Source organism: Ranitomeya imitator, chromosome 4, assembly GCF_032444005.1.
Source record: "Ranitomeya imitator isolate aRanImi1 chromosome 4, aRanImi1.pri, whole genome shotgun sequence".
NCBI lineage: Eukaryota > Metazoa > Chordata > Amphibia > Anura > Dendrobatidae > Ranitomeya > Ranitomeya imitator.
Window position 1 is genome coordinate 295,222,748 of NC_091285.1, and position 24,741 is coordinate 295,247,488.

At 43.7% G+C, this 24,741-nt stretch overlaps 1 protein-coding gene across 2 annotated transcripts in view; it reads right to left on the bottom strand.

The window, feature by feature from the left end:
* The window catches only part of CNTN1 (contactin 1), a 295,541-nt gene that overhangs the window by 98,556 nt on the left and 172,244 nt on the right, over window positions 1-24,741 (bottom strand). For both annotated transcript variants that reach the window (XM_069764781.1, XM_069764782.1), the window contains one exon: window positions 2,215-2,341. In XM_069764781.1, the coding sequence (XP_069620882.1) occupies window positions 2,215-2,341 (127 nt within the window). The remainder of the gene's footprint in view (window positions 1-2,214; window positions 2,342-24,741) is intronic.

Below are 24,741 nucleotides of genomic sequence, written 5' to 3' on the forward strand. Positions count from 1 at the left end.
GACATGTATCCCGGCCGGCTTTCTTGCTATGGGCGCCGCCATCTTGGATCTGGCGCGTAGTACCGAAGTCACGCGGGCACGTCCATTCCCAGCGTGCCTTGCGCGCGACGCTAGCTACGCACCCGGAAGTCAGCTCCATGGAGCCGCAGGCAGCCAGCAGAGGAGGGAGAGCGGCGCGGCAGCCGCAGAAGAGTCACATGACCCCTGACTGTGCTACACCAATGCCCGCACGTGCGCTAAGCCCCACAGGACCCGCGAACGGCGCTTCCACAGTCTGACGGCCGGCATGCAGGCGCTGTGCCTGCTATTCCAGTCCGGGACAGGCATGGATGAGTGGAACATCCATCTTCAAACTGCCGTGATTTCAGCACTAGGGTCCCCGTCAGGACAGGAAACCCAACTAAAGCGAGGGAGAGGTACCGCTCTTTTATTTTCAGTAGGTTTCCTGTCCTGGAGGGGCGGATCCCTCTCTCTGGTGTCCTGTCATGGGGGAAGGTTAGATGATAGATGGTGAAGTGCAGAAAAGAATTGGAGGACACAAGGTTGTAGTCTCTTTACCTTTTACTGATGCAGTTCAGGTACAGGTTACAGGTGATCTTTGGAATCCAGGCAGCCTGGAAGCGATTCGAAATCCCCCTAGCCAGGTGGGGTTGGAAGCCTTGCTTACTGTGCTGTGTTCTCAGTCCCTTGCTGCCTGAGGCTTTATACAAGGTCCTCTCCCTCTCTGTACTTTTAGGTGGACATTACCTGCATGGCAGGCAACTCAAGCCTTTTTATAGGGATCCCTCTCTAGTGGTGACTCCGTGCTCTATCTGCTGCTGTGCCTTCGGGTGTAGTGGTGGCCAGGAGACTTGGAATCTGCTGCCTGCCGGTTTCTGCTGTGGGTCATACAGTTACCCCCACAACCTCGGAATTTCGGCCTCTGGTTTCTGCACTTGATCTTGGAGGGAGCCCACTCGCATCTCCCCTCCAGTTTCTCTTTTCTCCTTTGCTTCCTCTCCCCTCACTGTCTCTTACAGACTGTCTGACTCTCCTCTCAGGAGCTGCAGAACCACATGTCTGCTCAGCTCCAGTTCTCCTCACAGACTCTCCACTCCTCACTCCGACTCTCTAACGCCTCCTCCTGCCAGAATATATATAGGGAAGCTCCCCTGAAACCGGGTCTAGAGCTCCCCCTTCTGGCCTGGAGTCAGAACAGTGTTGTGTGTACATGTTACCTGTTAAAGGGATCCTTGTTGCTTCCAGGCACGGCATCACTCTCCCCGTGAAGAAGGCAATACCACTGTAACAACCAAATTCCTGGGGTGTTACAGAAGCCTCTCCTCAGTGGAAGACATATGAAAGCCCGCATAGAGTTTGCTACAAAAAAACACATGAAGTACTTCCAGACTAAGAGAAATAAGATTCTCTGGTCTGATGAGATGAAGATAGACCTTTTTGGTGATAATTCTAAGAGGTATGTGTGGAGAAAACCAGGCACTGCTCATCACCTGCCCAATACAATCTCAACAGTGAAACATGGTGGTGGCAGCATCATGCTATGGGGGTGTTTTTCAGCTGCAGGGACATAACGACTGATTGTCATTGAAGGAAATATGAATGTGACCAAGTACAGAGATATTCTGGATGAAAACCTCTTCCAAAGTGCGCTGGACCTCAGACTTGGCCGAACGTTCACCTTCTAACAAGACAATGACCCTAAGCACACTGCTAAAATAATGTGGCTTCAGAACAACTCTGTGACCTTTCTTGACTGAGCCAATGAGAGCCCTGACCTAAACCCAATTGAGCATCTCTGGAGAGACCTGAAAAAGGCTGTCCTCCAACGTTCACTGTCCAACATGACAGAACTGGAGAGGATCTGCAAGGAAGAATGGCAGAGGATCCCCAAATCCAGGTGTGAAAAACTTGTTGCATCATTCCCAAGACTCATGGCTGTACTAGCTCAAAAGGTGCTTCTACTCAATACTGAGCAAAGTGTCTGAATACTTATGACCATGTCATATTTCAGTTTTTCTTTTTGATAAATTTGCAAAAATTACTACATTTCTGCTTTTTTCTGTCAAGATGGGGCGCAGAGTGCAAATTAATGAGAAAAAATGAACTTTTTTGAAGTTACCAAATGGCTGAAATGAAACAAAGACTGAAAAATGTAAAGGGGTCTGAATACTTTTCGTACCCATTGTATATTTACAATGTATTGTCTCTATTTACTTGTAGATGGGAGTGGGGTTAGCTCTGGCTCTGCAATTCATTGATATCTTTCCATCTGAAGATTCTTCTGGGTGAATAGTGTCGATAGGCTGCTCTTCAAAAACTGGTCCATATCGTTTTCCTTCTTCTGTAATACATAACACATGTACAGTACATATTTTATATAAGAATTAATAGGGTGGCAGACAAAATGTAGATTGGGGTAAAATCGTCACCTCTTAAAACTGGGATAGGTTAACATACATAGTATATCATAAAAGCATAATAATATACAGATTATACTGTAAATACACACAAGCTGTCCTAATGCGACTTTTCCTCCTTATTTTACATAATTTGTAGCAAGCTATGACTGAGTGCCAAACATTTTGGGGTAATTCAGTAAAGACCCTTGAATTCACCCTTCTGACCAAATGATTAGAACTATTGATCTTGAAAGGACATATGGTTCAGAGTAGCCTATACATTTAAAATACAGTCCTATCTGCAGTCAGTAAGTTAAAGGGAATCTGTCGCCAGGTTTCTGCTACTCCATCAGAGACTCTGATTCCAGCTACTGTATGTATCACTTATTGGACTGCTTGATATCATTTTGATAAAATTACTGTTGACTTGCTGCAGCTCTACCAGTTATCTGAATATTATGCTTTGTGTAAACCCGCCCACACCACTGATTGGTAGTTTTATGCCCATGTACTGTGTACACAGAAAGCTGCCAATCAGTGGTGGGGGCGGGGTTATATAGAGCTCATGAATGTGGAGGACTACATGGCAGACGGTTTACTAGTCCTCTAGTCATAATCTCCTGCTGATAAAACTGTGATTTTATCAAAACTACACTAAGCAGCCAAGTAAGAGATACAAAACTGGAATCAGGCTCTGTGCCCCTACATTATGCTGCTCTCAGATTAGGTGGCAAAAACCTAGTGACAAATTTGCTTTAAGGAGCTGAACAAACTGATAAAAAGTTTGAGGTAAGATATGAAGTATAACCTGCATATTATTTATTCATGTCTTTGCTTATTCTGGCTATTCAGTCAAGTGGGCTGACTCACTGATTTATTATCTTCCCAGTGCAAGAATACCTGCAGAGATAGCTGTCAGTCACTGATTAGTACTGCCTACTGGACTCCTAAACCCAAATTAAAGAAGCACTCCCAGTAGTATTTATACAGCAAATATGTATATACAGTATATGTAGTGTAGTGTGAGTGTTTTAATATACTCACCTACCACTGCTCTCTCCGGGATCTAGTGCTGTTCTGCTCTTCTAGGTGACGTCACACTGCACTCTACATTACCAAGAAGTGGCTTTTACAATGCAAGTCCGTGGAGCATCGGAACTAGGCAATATAGGCTTACACTGTAAAGGAGACTTCCGGCTCACGCATAGATCACAGAGTGAGTCGGCTAATCAGAATTGTGGTGACGTCATTAAGAGGAGCAGAACGGCGCTGGATCCCGGACATGGTGGTGATGGATGAGCATACTAGTACACTCACACTACACCACAGACACATACAAACATTTAAAGGGAATCTGTCATCAGTTTTGGCCACTACCGCTTGGGGCTGATATACAGCATTCTATAAAGCAGTATATCTGCCCCCAACACGAGCTATAAGAGAAGAAAAGTAATTTTTATTATACTCACCTATGGGGTGGTCCGCTCTGATTGGTGTCGCTCTTCTTGGTCCGATGCTTCCCATCTTATGATCGCTGTCCTTCTGCTTGCTTCATGTGGATGACACTTCCCTCATTCATCCACACAATCTTCCCGATATCGTGTACTTCTCTCACCTGTTGAGGGCAGAACAAAGTACTGCAGTACGCAGGCGCTGAGAAAGGTCAAAGAGCCCCGGCGCAGGCGCACTGCAGTACTTTGTTCTGCCCTCAACAGGTTAGAAAAGTACGCCAGCGCAGGAGCAGGACGGCGATTGTAAGATGGGAGGCGCCGGACCAAGACCAGCAACACCCCTCGGACTGGACCGTCCCGCAGTTGAGTATAATAAAAGTTATTTTTCTTCTCTTACAGGTCAGGTTGGAGGCAGATATACAGCATTATAGAATGCTCTATGTCAGCCCCGAAAGGTGGTGGCCTTAGTTCATATCGGCCAAAACTGATAACAGGTTCCCTTTAATAAAAAAAAAAAAATTAATGGGAGTGCATCTTTAAGCAAATATGTAAATTAATAAAATAAGATAGGTCAGGTGCTGACGAGCGTATTTTCAGGATATGCACCTGACCTTATACTGAATATTTTTCCACTAAACCATACATCATCCTGCCTAGCTCTTCCTGCGCTTTATCATGCCCCCTGCAGATTGGACACCATTTTCAATTATTCCTTCTGAAAACCTTGAAGAGAATGGAATAGAAGCAGAGGTCAAAGCAATCTGATGCTTTTAATATTGTTTGGGCACAGAGTAACAGAGCTATTGTACTTGCAGAATCCAGGGACATCGCTAATCCTACTCATCAATAGGGCACACAACCTTTGATAGAGTCGGTGGAAGGTTTAAAGAATGTCAAGTAAGATCTCTAATGGTACTCAGATTATTTTGACACAGAAGCTAGGATCACATGGATGGGATGTACAGTACAGACCAAAAATTTGTACACACCTTCTCATTTAAAGATTTTTCTGTATTTTCATGACTATGAAAATTGTACATTCACACTGAAGGCATCAAAACTATGAATTAATACATGTGGAATTATATACTTAACAAAAAGTGTTAAACAACTGAAAATATGTCTTATATTCTAGGTTCTTCAAAGTAGCCATCTTTTTCTTTGATGACTGCTTTGCACACTCTTGGCATTTTCTTGATGAGCTTCAAGAGGTAGTCACCGGGAATGGTTTTCACTTCACAGGTGTGCCCTGTCAGGTTTAATAAGTGAGATTTCTTGCCTTATAAATGGTATTGGGACAATCAGTTGTGTTGTGCAGAAGTGGATGGATACACAGCTGATAGTCCTACTGAATAGACTGTTAGAATTTGTATTATGGCAAGAAAAAAGCAGCTAAGTAAAGAAAAACGAGTGGTCATCATTACTTTAGGAAATGAAGGTCAGTCAGTCTGAAAAATTGGGAAAACTTTGAAAGTGTCCCCTAAGTGCAGTGGCAAAAACCATCAAGCGCTACAAAGAAATTGGCTCACATGAGGAGTGCCCCAGGAAAGGAAGACCAAGAGTCACCTCTGCTTCTGAGGATAAGTTTATCCGAGTCACCAGCCTCAGAAATCGCAGGTTAACAGCAGCTCAGATTAGAGACCAGGTCAATGCCAAACAGAGTTCTAGCAGCAGACACATCTCTGCAACAACTGTTGAGAGGAGACTTTGTGCAGCAAGCCTTCATGGTAAAATAGCTGCTAGGAAACCACTGCTAAGGACAGGCAATAAGCAGAAGAGACTTGTTTGGGCTAAAGAACACAAGGAATGGACATTAGACCAGTGGAAATCTGTGCTTTGGTCTGATGAGTCCAAATTTGAGATCTTTGGTTCCAACCACCGTGTCTTTGTGCGACGTAGAAAAGGTGAACGGATGGACTCTACATGCCTAGTTCCCACCGTGAAGCATGGAGGAGGAGGTGTGATAGTGTGGGGGTGCTTTGCTGGTGATACTGTTGGGGATTTATTCAAAATTGAAGACATACTGAACCAGCATGGCTACCACAGCATCTTGCAGCGGCATGCTATTCCATCCGGTTTGCGTTTAGTTGGACCATCATTTATTTTTCAACAGGACAATGACCCCAAACACACCTCCGGGCTGTGTAAGGGCTATTTGACCAAGAAGGGGAGTGATGGGGTGCTACGCCAGATGACCTGGCCTCCACAGTCACAAGACCTGAACCCAGTCGAGATGGTTTGTGGTGAGCTGGACCGCAGCGTGAAGGCAAAAGGGCCAACAAGTGCTAAGCCTCTTTTTGGATCTCCTTCAAGATTGTTGGAAGACCATTCCCGGTCACTACCTCTTGAAGCTCATCAATAGAATGCCAAGAGTGTGCAAAGCAGTCATTAAAGAAAAAGGTGGCTACTTTCAAAAAGCTAGAATGTAAGACATATTTTCTGTTGTTTCACACTTTTTTGTTAAGTATATAATTCCACATGTGTTAATTCATAGTTTTGATGCCTTCAGTGTGAATGTACAATTTTCATAGTCATGCAAATACAGAAAAATCTTTAAATGAGAAGGAGTGTCCAAAATTTTGGTTTGTACTGTATACATTTCTTGTACTGATGTAGCACGATAATCATCCAGCATCACTGAGAATGGGATTTTGAGTGTCCCTATCACTATGAATGTTGCTCTATGTGAGGGCAGCAATATACAGCTACAGATCCAAATCTCTAATAGCTAAAACACTACCCAAATATTTGCAGTCCGGTTACTAGGAGCGCTAAAACTATAGATTGTTTATATAAACTATAGATGGTTTATTCTATCTTCAGTAAAGGATTTTGCCACCTATAGTTACAAAGATTCTGCCTTCATAATAAAATAACAAACTGGTCATCGTAATGAAATTGCTATTGCGTGCGTATGTCTTTTAATTGAAGACCAAAAAACACTCGCACAATATATAAGGCATTGCCCATCCAGTCAAATGGTTGCAAACCACAAAGGAACCCTGAGGAGCGCTTATGAGTTATGCACCGATTTTATCTATCACATGACTGAGCAGCTACAGTAGCATGGCTTTAGTTAGGACATGAGGTTACTTTTACTGCTTTATTTAACACTTGGGTGGATAAATCATTAGTGCAACCTGTGTGGGTGCACAGGGGTCCAAGAGCTAAGGGGGGCCAATTTCCACCTCAAAAGCAGGTGAATTGTGCATTATGATGATCTATTGGACTGCAGGGCCCATATATTGTTCTTGCACAGGGGCCCTCTTATGTCTGTTTCAACCATTGGTGCAACATAACATTTCACCTAGTGATTTGAGTGTGGTATGGAAAAAATATCAGTACATTGCTCTTACAAAGTATTTGCAAATATTTTACTTATTTAAAGCCTGGTTAAAGAAGTTAGTTCATTTTAATCAATAGATCTTGGAATGATAATAATTTCCACAATTGGATGTGTACATAAAATGTTCCTGTGCTGAGATGATCTTATAGATGTATCCCTGTTATGTACTGTGTAATGGCCGCGTCTGACCGTACGGGAACATGGTCTGATCATAGCACAGCTCCTGGGCAGGGGAGGAATCAAAAGAGTACATAGTCATTATAGCAGGGGATTGCAGATACCGTATATACTCGAGTATAAGCCGAGATTTTCAGCCCATATTTTTGGGCTGAAAGTCCCCCTCTCGGCTTATACTCGAGTCATATACCGGGAGGTAATGCAGTTTAAATTTCGTGTTTTCAAGTTTGCATGTTTTGGCGCTGCAGTGTGCTGCCCTATTTACTTAACTATATACAAGTTGGCGACTCTGGGTTCAGCACCTGTTCACACTCAGTCTATGTTTGGATGTGCAGGTCAGGTTTTTGAAATGTATTCTTTAGCCTTCTGATCGTGCACTCCCCGCCTCCTAGCTTCAGGTGTTTTAATTATAGTAGGTCCAATACCCCTCCACAGTGAGAGAGAATTTGAGTCCAAGGAGAGGTTTCACATGTACCCATTCAGATGGAGACGTTTATTCTCAGCGAGGTAGGTTTAGAGTAGGACCTCGTATAAGAGAGATTCCGTAAAGTGGCTACGAGGTACACATAAAATTGGCCATTTTTATGCGCTAAAAGCTCTCATTTTTCATATTTCTAGTGCAGTAATGCAGTTTAAATTTCGTGTTTTCAAGTTTGCATGTTTTGGCGCTGCAGTGTGCTGCCCTATTTATTTAACTATATACCGGGAGGTCGGCAGGTGAGGGGGAGCGGGGGCTGTGTAGTTATACTTACCTGCTGCGGCGCGGTCCCTGCAGTCCCTGGCTTCCCTGGCGCTGCAGATTCTTCCTGTACTGAGTGGTCACATGGCACCGCTCATTACAGAAATGAATAGGCGGCTCCACCTCCCATAGGGGAGGAGCCGCATATTCATTGCTGTAAATGATCGGTAACTGTGACCGCTCAATTACAGGAAGCAACTGCAGCGTCGGGGAAGCAGGGACCGCGCCGGAGCAGGTAAGGGGAGCGCAGCGCTGCACTATATTTACCTGCTCCTCGCTCCGGTGCGGCTCCGTCTGCAGCGTCCTCTAGCAGTGATGCTCAGGTCAGAGGGCGCGGTGACGTAGTCAGTGCGCGCCCTCTGCTGAGCGTCAGTGCTGGAGACGGAGCCGCACGAGGAGCAAGTAAATATTGAAAGCGCCGGCGTCCTGAGCAAGAAAGGTGAGTATGTGATTTTTTTTTTTTTTTATTGCAGCACCAGCAGCATTCTATATGGCACAGCAATATATGGAGCAACTATGGGGCAATAATCAACGGTGCAGAGCATTATATATGGGGCACAGCATTATATATGGAGCATCTATGGGGCCATAATCAACGGTACAGAACATTCTATATGGCACAGCTTTATGTGGAGCATCTATGGGGCCATAATCAACGGTGCAGAGCATTCTATATGGGGCACAGCATTATATATGGAGCACCTATGGGGCCATAATCAACGGTGCAGAACATTCTATATGGGGTACAGCATTATATATGGAGCACCTATGGGGCCATAATCAACGGTGCAGAGCATTCTATATGGCACAGCATTATATGGAGCATCTATGGGGCAATAATCAACGGTGCAGAGCAATATATATGGGGCACAGCATTATATATGGAGCATCTATGGGGCCATAATCAACGGTACAGAACATTCTATATGGCACAGCTTTATGTGGAGCATCTATGGGGCCATAATCAACGGTGCAGAGCATTCTATATGGGGCACAGCATTATATATGGAGCACATATGGGGCCATAATCAACGGTGCAGAAGATTCTATATGGCACAGCTTTATAAGGAGCATCTATGGGGCCATAATCAATGGTGCAGAGCAATATACCGTATATGGGGCACAGCTTTATAAGGAGCATCTATGGGGCCATAATCAATGGTGCAGAGCAATACATATGGGGCACAGCTTTATAAGGAGCATCTATGGGGCCATAATCAATGGTGCAGAGCAATATACCGTATATGGGGCACAGCTTTATAAGGAGCATCTATGGGGCCATAATCAACAGTGCAGAGCAATATATATGGGGCACAGCTTTATAAGGAGCATCTATGGGGCCATAATCAACGGTGCAGAGCAATATATATATGGCACAACTTTCTATGGAGCATCTATGGGGCCATAATGAACGGTGCAGAGCATTCTATATAGCACAGTTGCATATGGAGCATCTATGGGGCAATAATGAACATCTATTATAAGCATCTATTTTTATTTTTGAAATTTACCAGTAGCTGCTGCATTTTCCACCCTAGGCTTATACTTGAGTCAATAAGTTTTCCCAGTTTTTTGTGGCAAAATTAGGGGGGTCGGCTTATACTCGGGTCGGCTTATACTCGAGTATATACGGTAATTCTTTGTTTGAGGTAACACATATAAAAAAACAGGCAGTGAAATGTTTTATCTCACTAAAAGAATCAGCTGTGACCCCATGCTGTCTGTATACTCTCTTTTGTCCCCCCCCAGCCCTCAGGAGCTGTGGTATGATCAGATCATGGTCCTGTATGGTGACGCAGCCATTACACAGTACACAGCAGGGACACATACCGTATATACTCGAGTATAAGCCGACCCGAGTATATAAGCCGAGACCCCTAATTTTGCCACAAAACCTGGGAAAACTTATTGACTCGAGTATAAGCCTAGGCTAGGAAATGCAGCAGCTACCGGTAAATGTCAAAAATAAAAATAGATACCAATAAAAGTAAAATTGATTGAGACATCAGTAGGTTAAGTGTTAAAATGTGCACATATAACGCTCCATACAGTTCATTATGGCCCCATAAGATGCTGCATATAAAAATGTGCCACATATAATGCTCAATACAGTTCATTATGGCCCCATAAGATGCTCCATATAACAATGAGCCACATATAATGCTCCATACAGTTCATTATGGCCCCATAGATGCTCCATATAAAAATGTGCCACATATAATGCTCCATACAGCTCATTATGGCCCCATAAGATGCTCCATATACAATGTGCCACATATAATGCTCCATACAGTTCTTTATGGTCCCATAAGATGCTCCATATAACAATGAGCCACATATAATGCTCCATACAGCTCATTATGGCCCCATAGATGCTCCATATAACAATGTGCCACATATAATGCTCCATACAGCTCGTTATGGCCCCATAAGATGCTCCATATAAAAATGTACCGCATATAATACTCCATACAGTTCATTATGGCCCCATAAGATGCTCCATATAACAATGTGCCACATATAATGTTCCATACAGTTCTTTATGGCCCCATCAGATGCTCCATATAACAATGTGCCACATATAATGCTCCATACAGTTCATTATGGCCCCATAAGATGGTCCATATAACAATGTGCCACATATAATGCTCCATACAGTTCTTTATGGCCCCATAAGATGCTCCATATACTAATGTGCCACATATAATGCTCCATACAGTTCATTATGGCCCCATAAGATGCTCCATATAACAATGTGCCACATATAATGCTCCATACAGCTCATTATGGCCCCATAAGATGCCCCATATAGCAATGTGCCACATATAATGCTCCATACAGTTCATTATGGCCCCATAGATGCTCCATATAACAATGTGCCACATATAATGCTCCATACAGTTCATTATGGCCCCATAAGATGCTCCATATAACAATGTGCCACATATAATGCTCCATACAGTTCATTATGGCCCCATAAGATTCTCCATATAACAATGTGCCACATATAATGCTCCATACAGCTCATTATGGCCCCATAAGATGCTCCATATAACAATGTGCCATATATAATGCTCCATACAGTTCATTATGGCCCCATAAGATTCTCCATATAAAAATAGTGCCAAATGTAATGCTGCTGCAATAAAAAAAAAAAGACATACTCACCTCTTGTCGCTGCCCACTGCTCCTCAGCATCCCATTTCTCCGCAGTGACTGTTCAGGCAGAGGGCGGCCCGCACGCTAATACGTTATCGTGCCCTCTGACCTCAACAGTCACAGCAGAGGACGTGGACGATGAAGCGGCGGTGGAACGAGGAAAGGTGAATATGAAATACGCACCTGCTCCTGGCGCGGTCCCTGGCAGCTTCTCCCAGACAGATGGTCTCCGGGAGCCGGCAGCTTCTTCCTCTGTTCAGCGGGCACTGGTACCGCTCATTACAGGAATGAATATGCGCTCCACCCGTATGGGAGTGGAGTCCATATTCATTACTTTAACGAGCGGTACCACGTGACTGCTGAACAGAGAAAGAGTTGCAGGCGCCGGAGACCATGGGACATGCAGGGACCGCGCCCCCTCACCCGCCGACCCCCCTGCCGAACATGTCTCGAGTATACGCCGAGAGGGGCACTTACAGCCCAAAAAAATTGGCTGAAAATCTCAGCTTATACTCGAGTATATACAGTATATACGATTATATCAGCACAGGAAAAAAAAACTAAACACATACAATTGTGGAAGTTATTATTATTACAAAATCTATCTACTATATAATTGTCTAAGGGTCACTTCCGTCTTTCTGTCTGTCCTTCTGTCTGTCACGGATATTCATTGGTCGCGGCCTCTGTCTGTCAAGGAATCCAAGTCGCTGATTGGTCTCGCCAGCTGCCTGTTTTGGCTGCTGCGATCAATCAGCGACGGCCACAGTCTGATTAGTCCCTCCCCTGCAGTCAGCGCCCGGCGCCCACTCCATACTCCCCGCAGTCACCGCTCACACAGGGTTAATGCCAGTGGTAACGGACCGCGTTATGCCGCGGGTAACTCACTCCGTTAACGCCGCTATTAACCCTGTGTGACCAAGTTTTTACTATTGATGCTGCCTATGCAGCGTCAATAGTAAAAACATCTAATGTTAAAAATAATTTTAAAAAATAAAAAATCATTATATACTCACATTTCGCGATGCTCCGGTGACCGCTCCATGCAAGTGGCAGGTTCCGGTGCCAAGGATGGTATGGGAGAAGGACCTGCCATGACGTCACGGTCATTTGATTGCGATGTCATCACAGGCCCTGCGCGCTTGCGCGAGAAGGACCTGCCATGACGTCACGGTCATGTGACCGCGACGTCATCACAGGTCCTGCGCACCTGCGCGAGAAGGACTTGCCATGACGTCTCGGTCATGTGACCGAACTACAAGGGGCCCTCGGAAGGTGAGTATATGTTTATTTTTTTATTTTTAACCTGTGACATACGTGGCTGGGCAATATACTACGTAGCTGGGAACTATACTACGTGGCTCTGTGCTGTATACTACGTCGCTGTGCAATATACTACGTGGCTCTGTGCTGTAGACTACGTTGCTGTGCAATATACTACGTGGCTCTGTGCTGTATACTACGTCACTGGGCAATATACTACGTGACTGGGCAATATACTACGTGACTGGGCAATATACTACGTCACTGGGCAATATACTATGTGCATGGGCAATATACTACGTCACTGGGCAATATACTACGTGGCTGGGCAATATAGTAACATAGTAACATAGTTAGTAAGGCCGAAAAAAGACATTTGTCCATCCAGTTCAGCCTATATTCCATCATAATAAATCCCCAGATCTACGTCCTTCTACAGAACCTAATAATTGTATGATACAATATTGTTCTGCTCCAGGAAGACATCCAGGCCTCTCTTGAACCCCTCGACTGAGTTCGCCATCACCACCTCCTCAGGCAAGCAATTCCAGATTCTCACTGCCCTAACAGTAAAGAATCCTCTTCTATGTTGGTGGAAAAACCTTCTCTCCTCCAGACGCAAAGAATGCCCCCTTGTGCCCGTCACCTTCCTTGGTATAAACAGATCCTCAGCGAGATATTTGTATTGTCCCCTTATATACTTATACATGGTTATTAGATCGCCCCTCAGTCGTCTTTTTTCTAATCCTAATTTCGCTAATCTATCTGGGTATTGTAGTTCTCCCATCCCCTTTATTAATTTTGTTGCCCTCCTTTGTACTCTCTCTAGTTCCATTATATCCTTCCTGAGCACCGGTGCCCAATATACTACATGACTGGGCAATATACTACGTGGTTGGGCAATATACTACGTGGGCTGTGCAATACACTACGTGGCTGGGCAATATACTACGTGACTGGGCAATATACTACATGGCTGGATAATATACCACCTGGCTGGGCAATATACTACGTGGGCTGTGCAATATACTATGTGGGCTGTGCAATATACTACGTGGCTAGGCAATATACTACGTGGCTCGGCAATATACTACATGACTGGGCAATATACTACGTGGCTGGGCAATATACTACGTGGCTGTGCAATATACTACGTGGACATGCATATTCTAGAATACCCGATGCGTTAGAATCGGGCCACCATCTAGTTGATTATAATCAACTTTACATTTAACTTTGTTCATGGGAAAACCCCTTTAAGGCTGCTGATGGATAAGTTTTCAACAAGGTTATTGTTGGTTCAATTGTTCTCACCCAGACAATCAGCAATCCATCTTTGTGATATGCAAAACTTATCTCCAGTGACATAATCTCACTCAACGTGAGTAAGCGTATTCTGTCATTAATCCTGTGACATGCTGAGGTTATTTCAAAACTACAGTGATAAACGTGGTATGTGAAGCGATTGTAGTCGAGTACATTGACATGCTGCATGACACTATGTAGAAGGTTATTGCTGCTTGAAGTGAAACATCTGTCACAGCTCGCCATATCACAAACACATTGCAACTGCCTTCAACTGTAACTGACCTTTAGAATACAGCTGTCCTTTTTTTACTGCAGGCAAAGAAGTACATTCACACAGTATTATAGTAAAAGGATGGCTTAGATGTCACTGCATAAGGCACACTCCAGGATTACATAGAATTAGACAACAAAATTGTATCCCGCAAAAATAAGCTGGACATAAAGTCTTGGGTAAGGATCCATATAGTAGTCTATTTAACTATGACTGGAAATTCATTTAGAGGGATTGTCAGCTTTTGGCCTTTTTCCAGAAAGCTCAGTGTTTTTCTGCAGTGCCAGCAAAGGATGATTGAAGTATTGCACAGTAGCCATAGAAATCAATGGGCTATCCTTGTAATATAATTTTGTGCTGAGTCTTCCAAAAAGAGACTCTATGTAGATGCTCTCAGCTCTTACTATTAATTTCCAAAATTAGGAATTCCCCTTAATTAGATGGGAATTCTACAATGAGGCACATTAAAGGGAACCAGTTACATTGAACTGTTGATGAAGAATCATAGAATGTTAGAGTTGGAAGGGACCTCTAGGGTCATCATGTCCAACCCCCTGCTCAAAGCAGGATTCACTAAACCATCTCAGACAGATGTCTGTCCAGCCTCTGTTTGAAGGCTTCCGTTGAAGGAGAACTCACCTCCTCTCGTGGCAGCCTGTTCCACTCATTGATCACTCTCGCAGTTTTTTCTAATATCTAATCTGCATCTTCTCTCTTTCAGTTTCATCCCATTGCTTCTTGTGTTTCCATGTGTAAATGAGAATAAGGATGATCCCTCTACACTGTGACAGCCCTTCAGATATTTGTAGACCGCTATTAAGTCTCCTCTTAACATTGTTTTCTGGAAGCTAAATATTCCCAGATCCTTAAATCTTTCCTCATGTGACCGACAGACCTCTCGGCATGCACTCCTATGTAAAGAAGACTGTGAGACTTTAAGTCACACCATCCACTCGACTTCTAATTCCAGAGCAAGTTAAAAGTTATACAAAATTGATGACAATGGGTTACTTACAATAATTATATTAACCTAACCAGATCCTATAATTCTATAACATGATAGAATTATAATACAATCCCAAGTCCACAAAATTTGGGATGCTGTATACAAGAATGCAATGATTTGGAAATGTCTTATAGCGATATTTTATTGACAACAGAACATAGAGCACATATCAGAAGATGAAAGTTACAATTTTTTTTCCATTTTATTTGCAATTGAAGGCAGCAACACATCTAAAAAATAGTTGAAAAGGGTTAACAAAAGGCTGAAAAAGTAAAGGACTGTACTCAGGATCAGTATTTGTAGCAGATTTCTCTGGATTGTTGTTAGCAAAAATGCTGCATTAAAAATGTGCGCTTTGATGTATTTTTTTTTTATTCATTTCAATTTTCGAAAAATGCTGCAAAAAATACTGAAAGAATTGACATGCTGCAGATTGGAAACTGCTTAAAAACTGCAAAAAAATAAGCACCATGTGCATAAAATTTCAGAAATTTCATTCACTTTCCCAGTAAAGGAAAATGTTGCTTTTTTCTTGGGAAAAATTTGGTAAAAGCACAACATGTGAGCATCTCCTAACTAGTACTAATGGAAAACAGCTGAAGGGCCAGCCTTCAACTAAGGCTGGAGCCACACTAAATTTATTATTATTATTATTATTTACTTATATATCACCATTAATTCCATGGTGCTGTACATCAGGGGTTACATCAAAATACAAATATCACTTACAGTAAACAAAACTAACAATGACAGACTGGTACTGAGGGAAGAGGACCCTGCCCTTGCGGGCTTACATTCTACAGGATTATGGGGAAGGAGACAGTAGGTCGAGGGTTGCAGTAGCTCCAATGGTGTTGAGGTGGCCATGTGGTCATTACAGGTTGTAAGCTTTTTTGAAGAGGTGGGTTTTCAGGTTTCTATTGAAGGATCCAAAAGTAGTGGATAACCCAACAAGTTGGGGCACTGAATTCCAGAGGATGGGTGATATTCGGGAGAAGTCTTGGAGCCGATTGAGTGAGGAGCGAATAAGTGTGGAGGAAAGAAGGAGATTTTGGGAGGACCGGAGATTACGTGAGGGAAGATATTTAGAGATTAGTGTGGAAATATACGGAGGAGAAAGGTTATGGATGGCTTTGTAGGTCAGTGTTAGTAATTTAAACTGGATACGCTGGGAAATTGGGAGCCAGTGAAGGGATTTGCAAAGAGGTGAAGCAGGAGTGTAGCGAGGAGAGAAATTAATTAGTCGGGCAGCAGAGTTAAGGATGGACTGGAGGGGTGCGAGAGTGTTAGAAGGTAGGCCACAGAGGAGTATGTTGCAGTAGTCGAGGCGGGAGATGATTAGGGCATGCACGAGCATTTTGGTAGAGTGTGGGTTGAGGAAAGGACGGATTCTGGAAATATTTTTGAGCTGGAGGCGACAGGAGGTGGCGAGAGCTTGGATGTGCGGTTTGAAGGACAGGGCAGAGTCAAGGGTTACTCCGAGGCAGCGGATTTTGGGGACAGGGGAAAGTGTGATTTCATTCATTTTGATAGATAGATCAGGTAGGGAAGATATGCGTGATGGAGGAAAGATAATGAGTTCAGATTTTTCCACATTGAGCTTGAGGAAGCGAGAGGAGAAGAAGGAGGATATGGCCGATAGACACTCTGGGATTCTGGAGAGCAGAGAGGTGACATCTGGGCCAGAGAGGTAGATCTGAGTGTCATCGGCATATAGATGGTACTGGAAGCCATAGGACCTTATGAGTTGTCCCAGGCCGAGTGTATAGATTGAGAAAAGTAAGGGTCCTAGGACAGAGCCTTGGGGGACTCCAACAGAGAGGGGACGAGATGAAGAGGTAGTATGGGAGTAGGAAACGCTAAATGTGCGGTTGGCAAGGTATGATGAGATCCAAGAGAGGGCAACGTCTTTGACACCAAAAGAGAGGATCTGTAGTAGGAGGCAGTGGTCAACTGTGTCGAAGGCAGAGGACAGGTCTAGGAGCAGGAGTATAGAGAATTGTCTGTTGGCTTTGGCTGTAAGTAAGTCGTTAGTAATTTTGGTCAGGGCAGTCTCAGTGGAATGGTGGGGATGGAAGCCAGATTGTAGGTTGTCGAAGAGAGAGTTAGATGCAATGTGAGAGGAAAGTTCAGCATGGACGTGCTGCTCAAGGAGTTTGGAAGCAAATGGGAGCAAAGATATGGGGCGATAGCTGGACATAGCGCTTGGGTCAAGGGATGGATTTTTGAGGATAGGTGTGATTGTGGCATGTTTGAAGGCAGAAGGGAAGGTACCAGAAGTTAGTGAAAGGTTGAAGAAATGGGTTAGGGATGAGATTAATGTGGTGGTGAGGTTGGGGAGGAAGTGGGATGGGATGGGGTCAAGTGCACAAGTGGTGAGGTGTGATTTGGAGAGAAGATGAGCAAGCTCCCCTTCAGAGATTTTGGAGAGTGAAGTTATGGGGTTTAGGCATTGGTCTGGCGTACAAAGGGGTTGTGGTGGTTGGACAACAAAGACTTGCCTTGTTTGGTCTATCTTATTTTGAAAGTGCGTGGCAAAGTCCTCGGCAACAATTAGGGAACTTGGAGGGGGCAGTGGTGGGCGGAGGAGGGAGTTAAAAGTGTTGAACAACTGTTTGTGGTTGTGGGATAAAGAAGATACGAGGTGTATGCCTGTATGTAATGTATGCCTAGAATCGCACTAGTGTAATGCAAGTGTCACGCGTTTTTCATGCGAGTACAGTCCGATTTTACATCCTAATGCAGTTCGAATGTTATCCGATTGCAATGCGATTTTAACATGAGCTTTTACATAGAGCATTTCTCTATGTCATTAACACATAGTTTTCAAAGGAAATATTCTTCAAAACACAGATATAGATTTAGATAGATAGATAGACAGACAGATATAGATGAAAAGCTGGCAATTCAGCAGCCATCTACAGTGATATCATGGAAGGACCCAACAGGATTGAATAGATGGATTACATACAGTATATGCACATAGAATATATCGATATACAGATGTAAGTGACATATACAATTAGTACAGTATGTGTGCAGCTTACTGTACATTAATTTAATTATTATTTTTCTGAAAAAAAGGGCTCCCGTGTAATTTTCTTAACCAGCAGAGGGAAAGCTGACAGCTGGAGGCAGATGTTTATAGCCTGGGAAAGGAGTTAATACCCATAAAGCTTCCCAGGCTGTTAATATCAGTACACAACTGCATACTTAGCTTTTACTGGCTATAAAAATGGGGGACCCCCCAAAAATATGACATAGAGTCTCCCTATAATTAATAACCAGCAAAGGCTAGGCAGACAGGCAGGCAGCTAGGCAGATATTAATAGCCTAGAAAAACATGGGATGAGGGCCCTGTATACCAGGATAGGGATGAGGGGGGCAACACCTACCAGGCTAGGGATAAGGGGGACATTCCTACCAGGATAGGGATGAGGAGGCCATGCATACCAGGATAAGGATGAGAGGGCCATATATACCACAATAGGGATGAATGTGCCATGCATACCAGGATGGGGATGAGGGGGCCATGCATACTAGGATGGGGATGAGAGGGCTATGCAAGCCAGCAAAGGGATGAGGTGACCATGCATACCAGGATAGGAATGATGGGGCCATATATACCAGTATAAGGATGAGAGGGCCATGCATACCAAGATGGGATGAGGTGGCCATGCATACCAGGATAGGAATGAGGGGGCCATGTATGCTAGGATAGGGTTGAGGGGGCCATGCATACCAGGATAGGGATGAGGGGGCATGCATACCAGTGTAGGGATGAGAGGGTCATGCATATCATGATAGAGATGAGGGGGCCATGTATACTAGGATAGGGTTGAGGGCCCATGCATAGCAGGATAGGGTATATTAATACAGAATTGACCAAATTTTTGCTTCAATTTTTTTTTATTTCCTCCTCTAAATCCTAGATGCATCTTATGGTCTGGTGCATCTTATAATCCGAAAAATACGGTACTTAACTGGGCTGCACGCTGCTCTCACTACTCTGGTGCTGACTGAAGAAATAAATAAATAAGTGATATGCTGGGTTGCTCGAGCATGCTCGTTACTCAATCCAGTATCGCAGGTGCTTGAGAACAATGCTCAAGTTCCCGTTCCGCATGTTTCACAGCTGTTAGCCAATAAACATGTGGGGATTGCCTGTTACACAAAGTAATGCCATAGCCATGATGGCTACTAGTATTACTGTGATTTGCTGGCCATATTGTGTCATCGGGTCTTAAAGAAGACCCGGTGGCACAATGCTCCTCTCCATTTTTACTATCACTGACCAGGCACCGAGAGGTGGGCATGGGGACCAATGAGTATTCATTTTTTATTTACATCTATAAAACTGGGCAATGCACAGCTCTCACTTTCTGATGCTGACAGAAGAAAAAAATAAATGTAAAAACATGATGTGGGATCCCCTTCATTTTTAATAACCAGCTAAGGGAAAGTAGACAGCTATGAGCTGGCATTTTTAGACTGAGGAGGGCCAGATAACCAAAGATAACGTGGGGTCTCACCCAATTTTGATAACCAGGCAAAGGCAAAGCAGACAGCTGTGAGATAATATTAGCAGGCTGTGAAAGTCCCTGGTTATTGGCTTTTCCCAGCCTAAAAATGCCAGCCCGCAGCTGCCCCAGAAGTGGTGCATCACGTTAGATGCACCAATTCTGTCACTTTGCCTCAGCTCCATAGGTTTTAAACGTGGGACCTCGTGGGAATCTATGGACTACGGTGGGCCTGCAGATGTTTGCTTTAACATGGCTGATTATCAAAAATGGGACCCCACATAGTGTTTTTTCATTTATCTACTTTATAATAAAAAGCTGCAGGATAAGCTAAACACACAATGTACTGAAGTATACAATGATATAAAGTGTTGTGGGGTTGTGAAATTATCTATCTCTTTATATAAGCTTTTTTTTCAACTAGTTTTAATAGCAGTCATTGCATTACAAAAACGTAGGAAAAAAGCAAGAAAAACACAAAAACCACATTAAAAATCATCAAAAACATGTTTTTTTCCTGCCAGAAGATGCAGAAATGTCTGCAATCAAATACTCAACATGTAAAGGAGAAAAAATAGCATATGGACGGCACTGCCCCAACTAAATCCATAATCTTCAGGAAAGCCGGTACTAAAAAGCTATATGATGTCAGCAACAGCCATGGCGAAAAAGATATCGGGTGCAAAACCATGAAATAACATATGTGTCCCAGGTATCAAAAGAAAAAAGCAGGATGCATGCAGACCCGTTGAAGCGCAAGGACCGTGCGAAACGGCCGTCGTCTCCCCTGCTCGCACGAGCTCCTTTTCTTCTCCCCCAGCCATGAAGTTTTAATTGTGAAGACTCAATAAAAATTTGCTACTTTGAAGATTGGTTAGTGCATCCTGCTTTTTTCTTTTGATACCTGAAATACTCAACATGTGCACACAGTCTATTACTCCACTTTTACATATTGACAATAAAACATACGAAAGGGAACAGAAAATGGATTTTACAGGAAAAAATGTTAGGAAACATTCTTTTCTGTATAATGACTTGTATAAAAGATAAAATTAAAAGGAGTAAAAAAAACACCTCCTCCACACATTAGGCTATGTTCACACGTTGCGTTTTTGCTGCGTTTTTTCTGAAAATTAAAAGTTCCTTATACAGTACCAGCAAGGCTATGAGATGTCAGAAATCTTATGCACTCACTTGCTTTTTATTCAGAATTGGAAAACTGCTGCTTTTTTAAATCTGCAGCAAGTTACTTTTTTTTTTCATCATAGACAGCAATGAGAAGTGCTAAAATGCTGGAAAAACACAACCCTGCATTGTTGCTTTGTTTTTGCTGCAGTTTTGTTGAATAAAAGTAACTTTATTAAATATGTACTGTAGACAAATGACGCATGTAACCTGCACAACAGCGCAGAAAAAAATGCACAAAAATGCACAAAAAACAGCTTTTTGTAAGCAGCTTTTTTACTTCTGAGAGAGCAGGATTTGGTGCTTTTGTGTTGCTTTTTTGGTGCGTTTCTTGCTGCTTTTTTGTGCAAATTACATGTGTCATTTGTCTATAACACGTTTCCTAAGGTTACTTTATTAAATGCATTGTTGACAAATAACACTTCTAATCTGCACAAAAAACGCAGCCTAAAACTACTAGCCCGCAACTGCCCCAGAATTGGCGTATCCATTAGATTTACCAATTCTGGTATTTTGCCTCGGGTCTTCCTGATTGCCCTGGTGTGGTGGCAATTATGGTAATGAGTTTTGTGGTTGATGTCAGCTGTGTAGTGTCAGCTGGCATCATGCTCAAGGATTTGTAATCGAGAGGTCTCTGTCAGACACCCCCTGTTGTGAATTCTGTGGCAGAGCTCCCTCCTGTGGTCACAAGTGGTACTTCGGCTGATTCTCTCTGTGAGCTTCCGTTGGTGGAGGAGAGTGGTGCTGCGGCTTCTGAGTTTCCTTCCTCAGGTGATGTGGTGAAGTCGTTAGGTGCTGCTCTATTTAACTCCACCTAGTCCTTTGATCCTGGCCTCCAGTCAATGTTCTAGTATTGGACCTGTTTCCTCCTGGATCGTTCCTGTGGCCTGCTGCTCTGCATAGCTAAGTTCCGCTTTTGCTATTTGTTTGCTGTTTTTTTCTGTCCAGCTTGCTTTTTGTTTTTTTCTTGCTTGCTGGAAGCTTTGGGACGCAGAGGGTGTACCTGCGTGCCGTTAGTTTGGTACGGAGGGTCTTTTTGCCCCCTTTGCGTGGTTGTTTGTAGGGTTTTGTGTTGACCGCAAAGTTACCTTTCCTATCCTCGCTCTGTTCAGAAAGTCGGGCCTCACTTTGCTAAATCTATTTCATCTCTACGTTTGTCTTTTCATCTTAACTCGCAGTCATTATATGTGGGGGCTGCCTTTTCCTTTGGGGTATTTCTCTGAGGCAAGGTAGGCTTATTTTCTATCTTCAGGCTAGCTAGTTTCTCAGGCTGTGCCGAGTTGCATAGGGAGCGTTAGGCGCAATCCACGGCTGCCTCTAGTGTGGTTGGAGAGGATTAGGGATTGCGGTCAGCAGAGTTCCCACGTCTCAGAGCTCGTTCTATGTTTTTGGGTTATTGTCAGATCACTGTATGTGCTCTGACCTCTATGTCCATTGTGGTACTGAATTACCAGATCATAACAGTACTGGAGGCCCAAAGTACTAATGATTCTCAATAGAGGTAAAAAAGAAGTTCTGAGACCATTTTTTTTTCTCTGCACTGTGTTTTGCCTTTTTTTTTCCCTAGACATTTGGGTGGTTCAGGACACAGGTGTAGCGATGGACATTAAAGGTCTGTCTTCATGTGTGGACCAACTCACGGCAAGAGTACAAAATATTCAAGACTTTGTGGTTCAGAATTCTATGTTAGAACCAAGAATTCCTATTCCTGATTTGTTTTTTGGAGATAGAACTAAATTTCTGAGTTTCAAAAATAATTGTAAACTATTTCTGGCTTTGAAACCTCGCTCCTCTGGTGACCCAGTTCAACAAGTTAGGATCATTATTTCTTTTTTACGTGGCGACCCTCAGGACTGGGCATTTTCTCTTGCGTCAGGAGATCCTGCATTAAGTAATATCGATGCATTTTTCCTGGCGCTCGGATTGCTGTACGATGAACCTAATTCAGTGGATCAGGCAGAGAAAAATTTGCTGGCTCTGTGTCAGGGTCAGGATGAGATAGAGGTATATTGTCAGAAATTTAGAAAGTGGTCCGTACTCACCCAATGGAATGAAGGTGCGCTCGCAGCTATTTTCAGAAAGGGTCTCTCTGAAGCCCTTAAGGATGTCATGGTGGGATTTCCTATGCCTGCTGGTCTGAATGAGTCTAAGTCTTTGGCCATTCAGATCGGTCGACGCTTGCGTGAGCGTAAATCTGTGCACCATTTGGCGGTATTATCTGAGCATAAACCTGAGCCTATGCAGTGCGATAGGACTTTGACCAGAGTTGAACGGCAAGAACACAGACGTCTGAATGGGCTGTGTTTCTACTGTGGTGATTCCACTCATGTTATCTCTGATTGTCCTAAGCGCACTAAGCGGTTCGCTAGGTCTGCCACCATTGGTACGGTACAGTCAAAATTTCTTTTGTCCGTTACCTTGATCTGCTCTTTGTCATCTTATTCTGTCATGGCATTTGTGGATTCAGGCGCTGCCCTGAATTTGATGGACTTGGAGTATGCTAGGCGTTGTGGGTTTTTCTTGGAGTCCTTGCAGTGTCCTATTCCATTGAGAGGAATTGATGCTACGCCTTTGGCCAAGAATAAGCCTCAGTACTGGACGCAGCTGACCATGTGCATGGCTCCTGCACATCAGGAGGTTATTCGCTTTCTGGTGTTGCATAATCTGCATGATGTGGTCGTGTTGGGGTTGCCATGGCTACAAGTCCATAATCCAGTATTAGATTGGAAATCCATGTCTGTGTCCAGCTGGTGTTGTCAGGGGGTACATGGTGATGTCCCATTTCTGTCTATTTCGTCATCCACCCCTTCTGAGGTTCCGGAGTTCTTGTCTGATTACCGGGATGTATTTGATGAGCCCAAGTCCGATACCCTACCTCCGCATAGGGATTGTGATTGTGCTATCGATTTGATTCCTGGTAGTAAATTCCCAAAGGGTCGACTGTTTAATTTGTCTGTGCCTGAGCACGCCGCTATGCGGAGTTACGTGAAGGAGTCCTTGGAGAAGGGGCATATTCGCCCGTCATCGTCGCCATTAGGAGCAGAGTTCTTTTTTGTGGCCAAGAAGGATGGTTCGCTGAGACCTTGTATAGATTACCGCCTTCTAAATAAGATCACGGTTAAATTTCAGTACCCCTTGCCGTTGTTATCTGATTTGTTTGCTCGGATTAAGGGGGCTAGTTGGTTCACCAAGATAGATCTTCGTGGTGCGTATAATCTTGTACGTATTAAGCGAGGCGATGAATGGAAAACTGCATTTAATACGCCCGAGGGCCATTTTGAGTATCTAGTAATGCCATTCGGACTTGCCAATGCTCCATCAGTGTTTCAGTCCTTTATGCATGACATCTTCCGAGAGTACCTGGATAAATTCCTGATTGTGTACTTGGATGACATTTTGATCTTCTCGGATGATTGGGAGTCTCATGTGAATCAGGTCAGAACGGTGTTTCAGGTCCTGCGTGCTAATTCTTTGTTTGTGAAGGGATCAAAGTGTCTCTTTGGTGTTCAGAAGGTTTCATTTTTGGGGTTCATCTTTTCCCCTTCTACTATCGAGATGGACCCTGTTAAGGTCCAAGCCATCCATGATTGGACTCAGCCGACATCTCTGAAAAGTCTGCAAAAGTTCCTGGGCTTTGCTAATTTCTATCGTCGCTTCATCTGCAATTTTTCTAGTATTGCTAAACCATTGACCGATTTGACCAAGAAGGGTGCTGATGTGGTCAATTGGTCTTCTGCTGCTGTGGAAGCTTTTCAAGAGTTGAAGCGTCGTTTTTCTTCTGCCCCTGTGTTGTGTCAACCAAATGTTTCGCTTCCATTCCAGGTCGAGGTTGATGCTTCTGAGATTGGAGCAGGGGCTGTTTTGTCGCAGAGAAGTTCTGATTGCTCGGTGATGAAACCATGCGCCTTCTTTTCCAG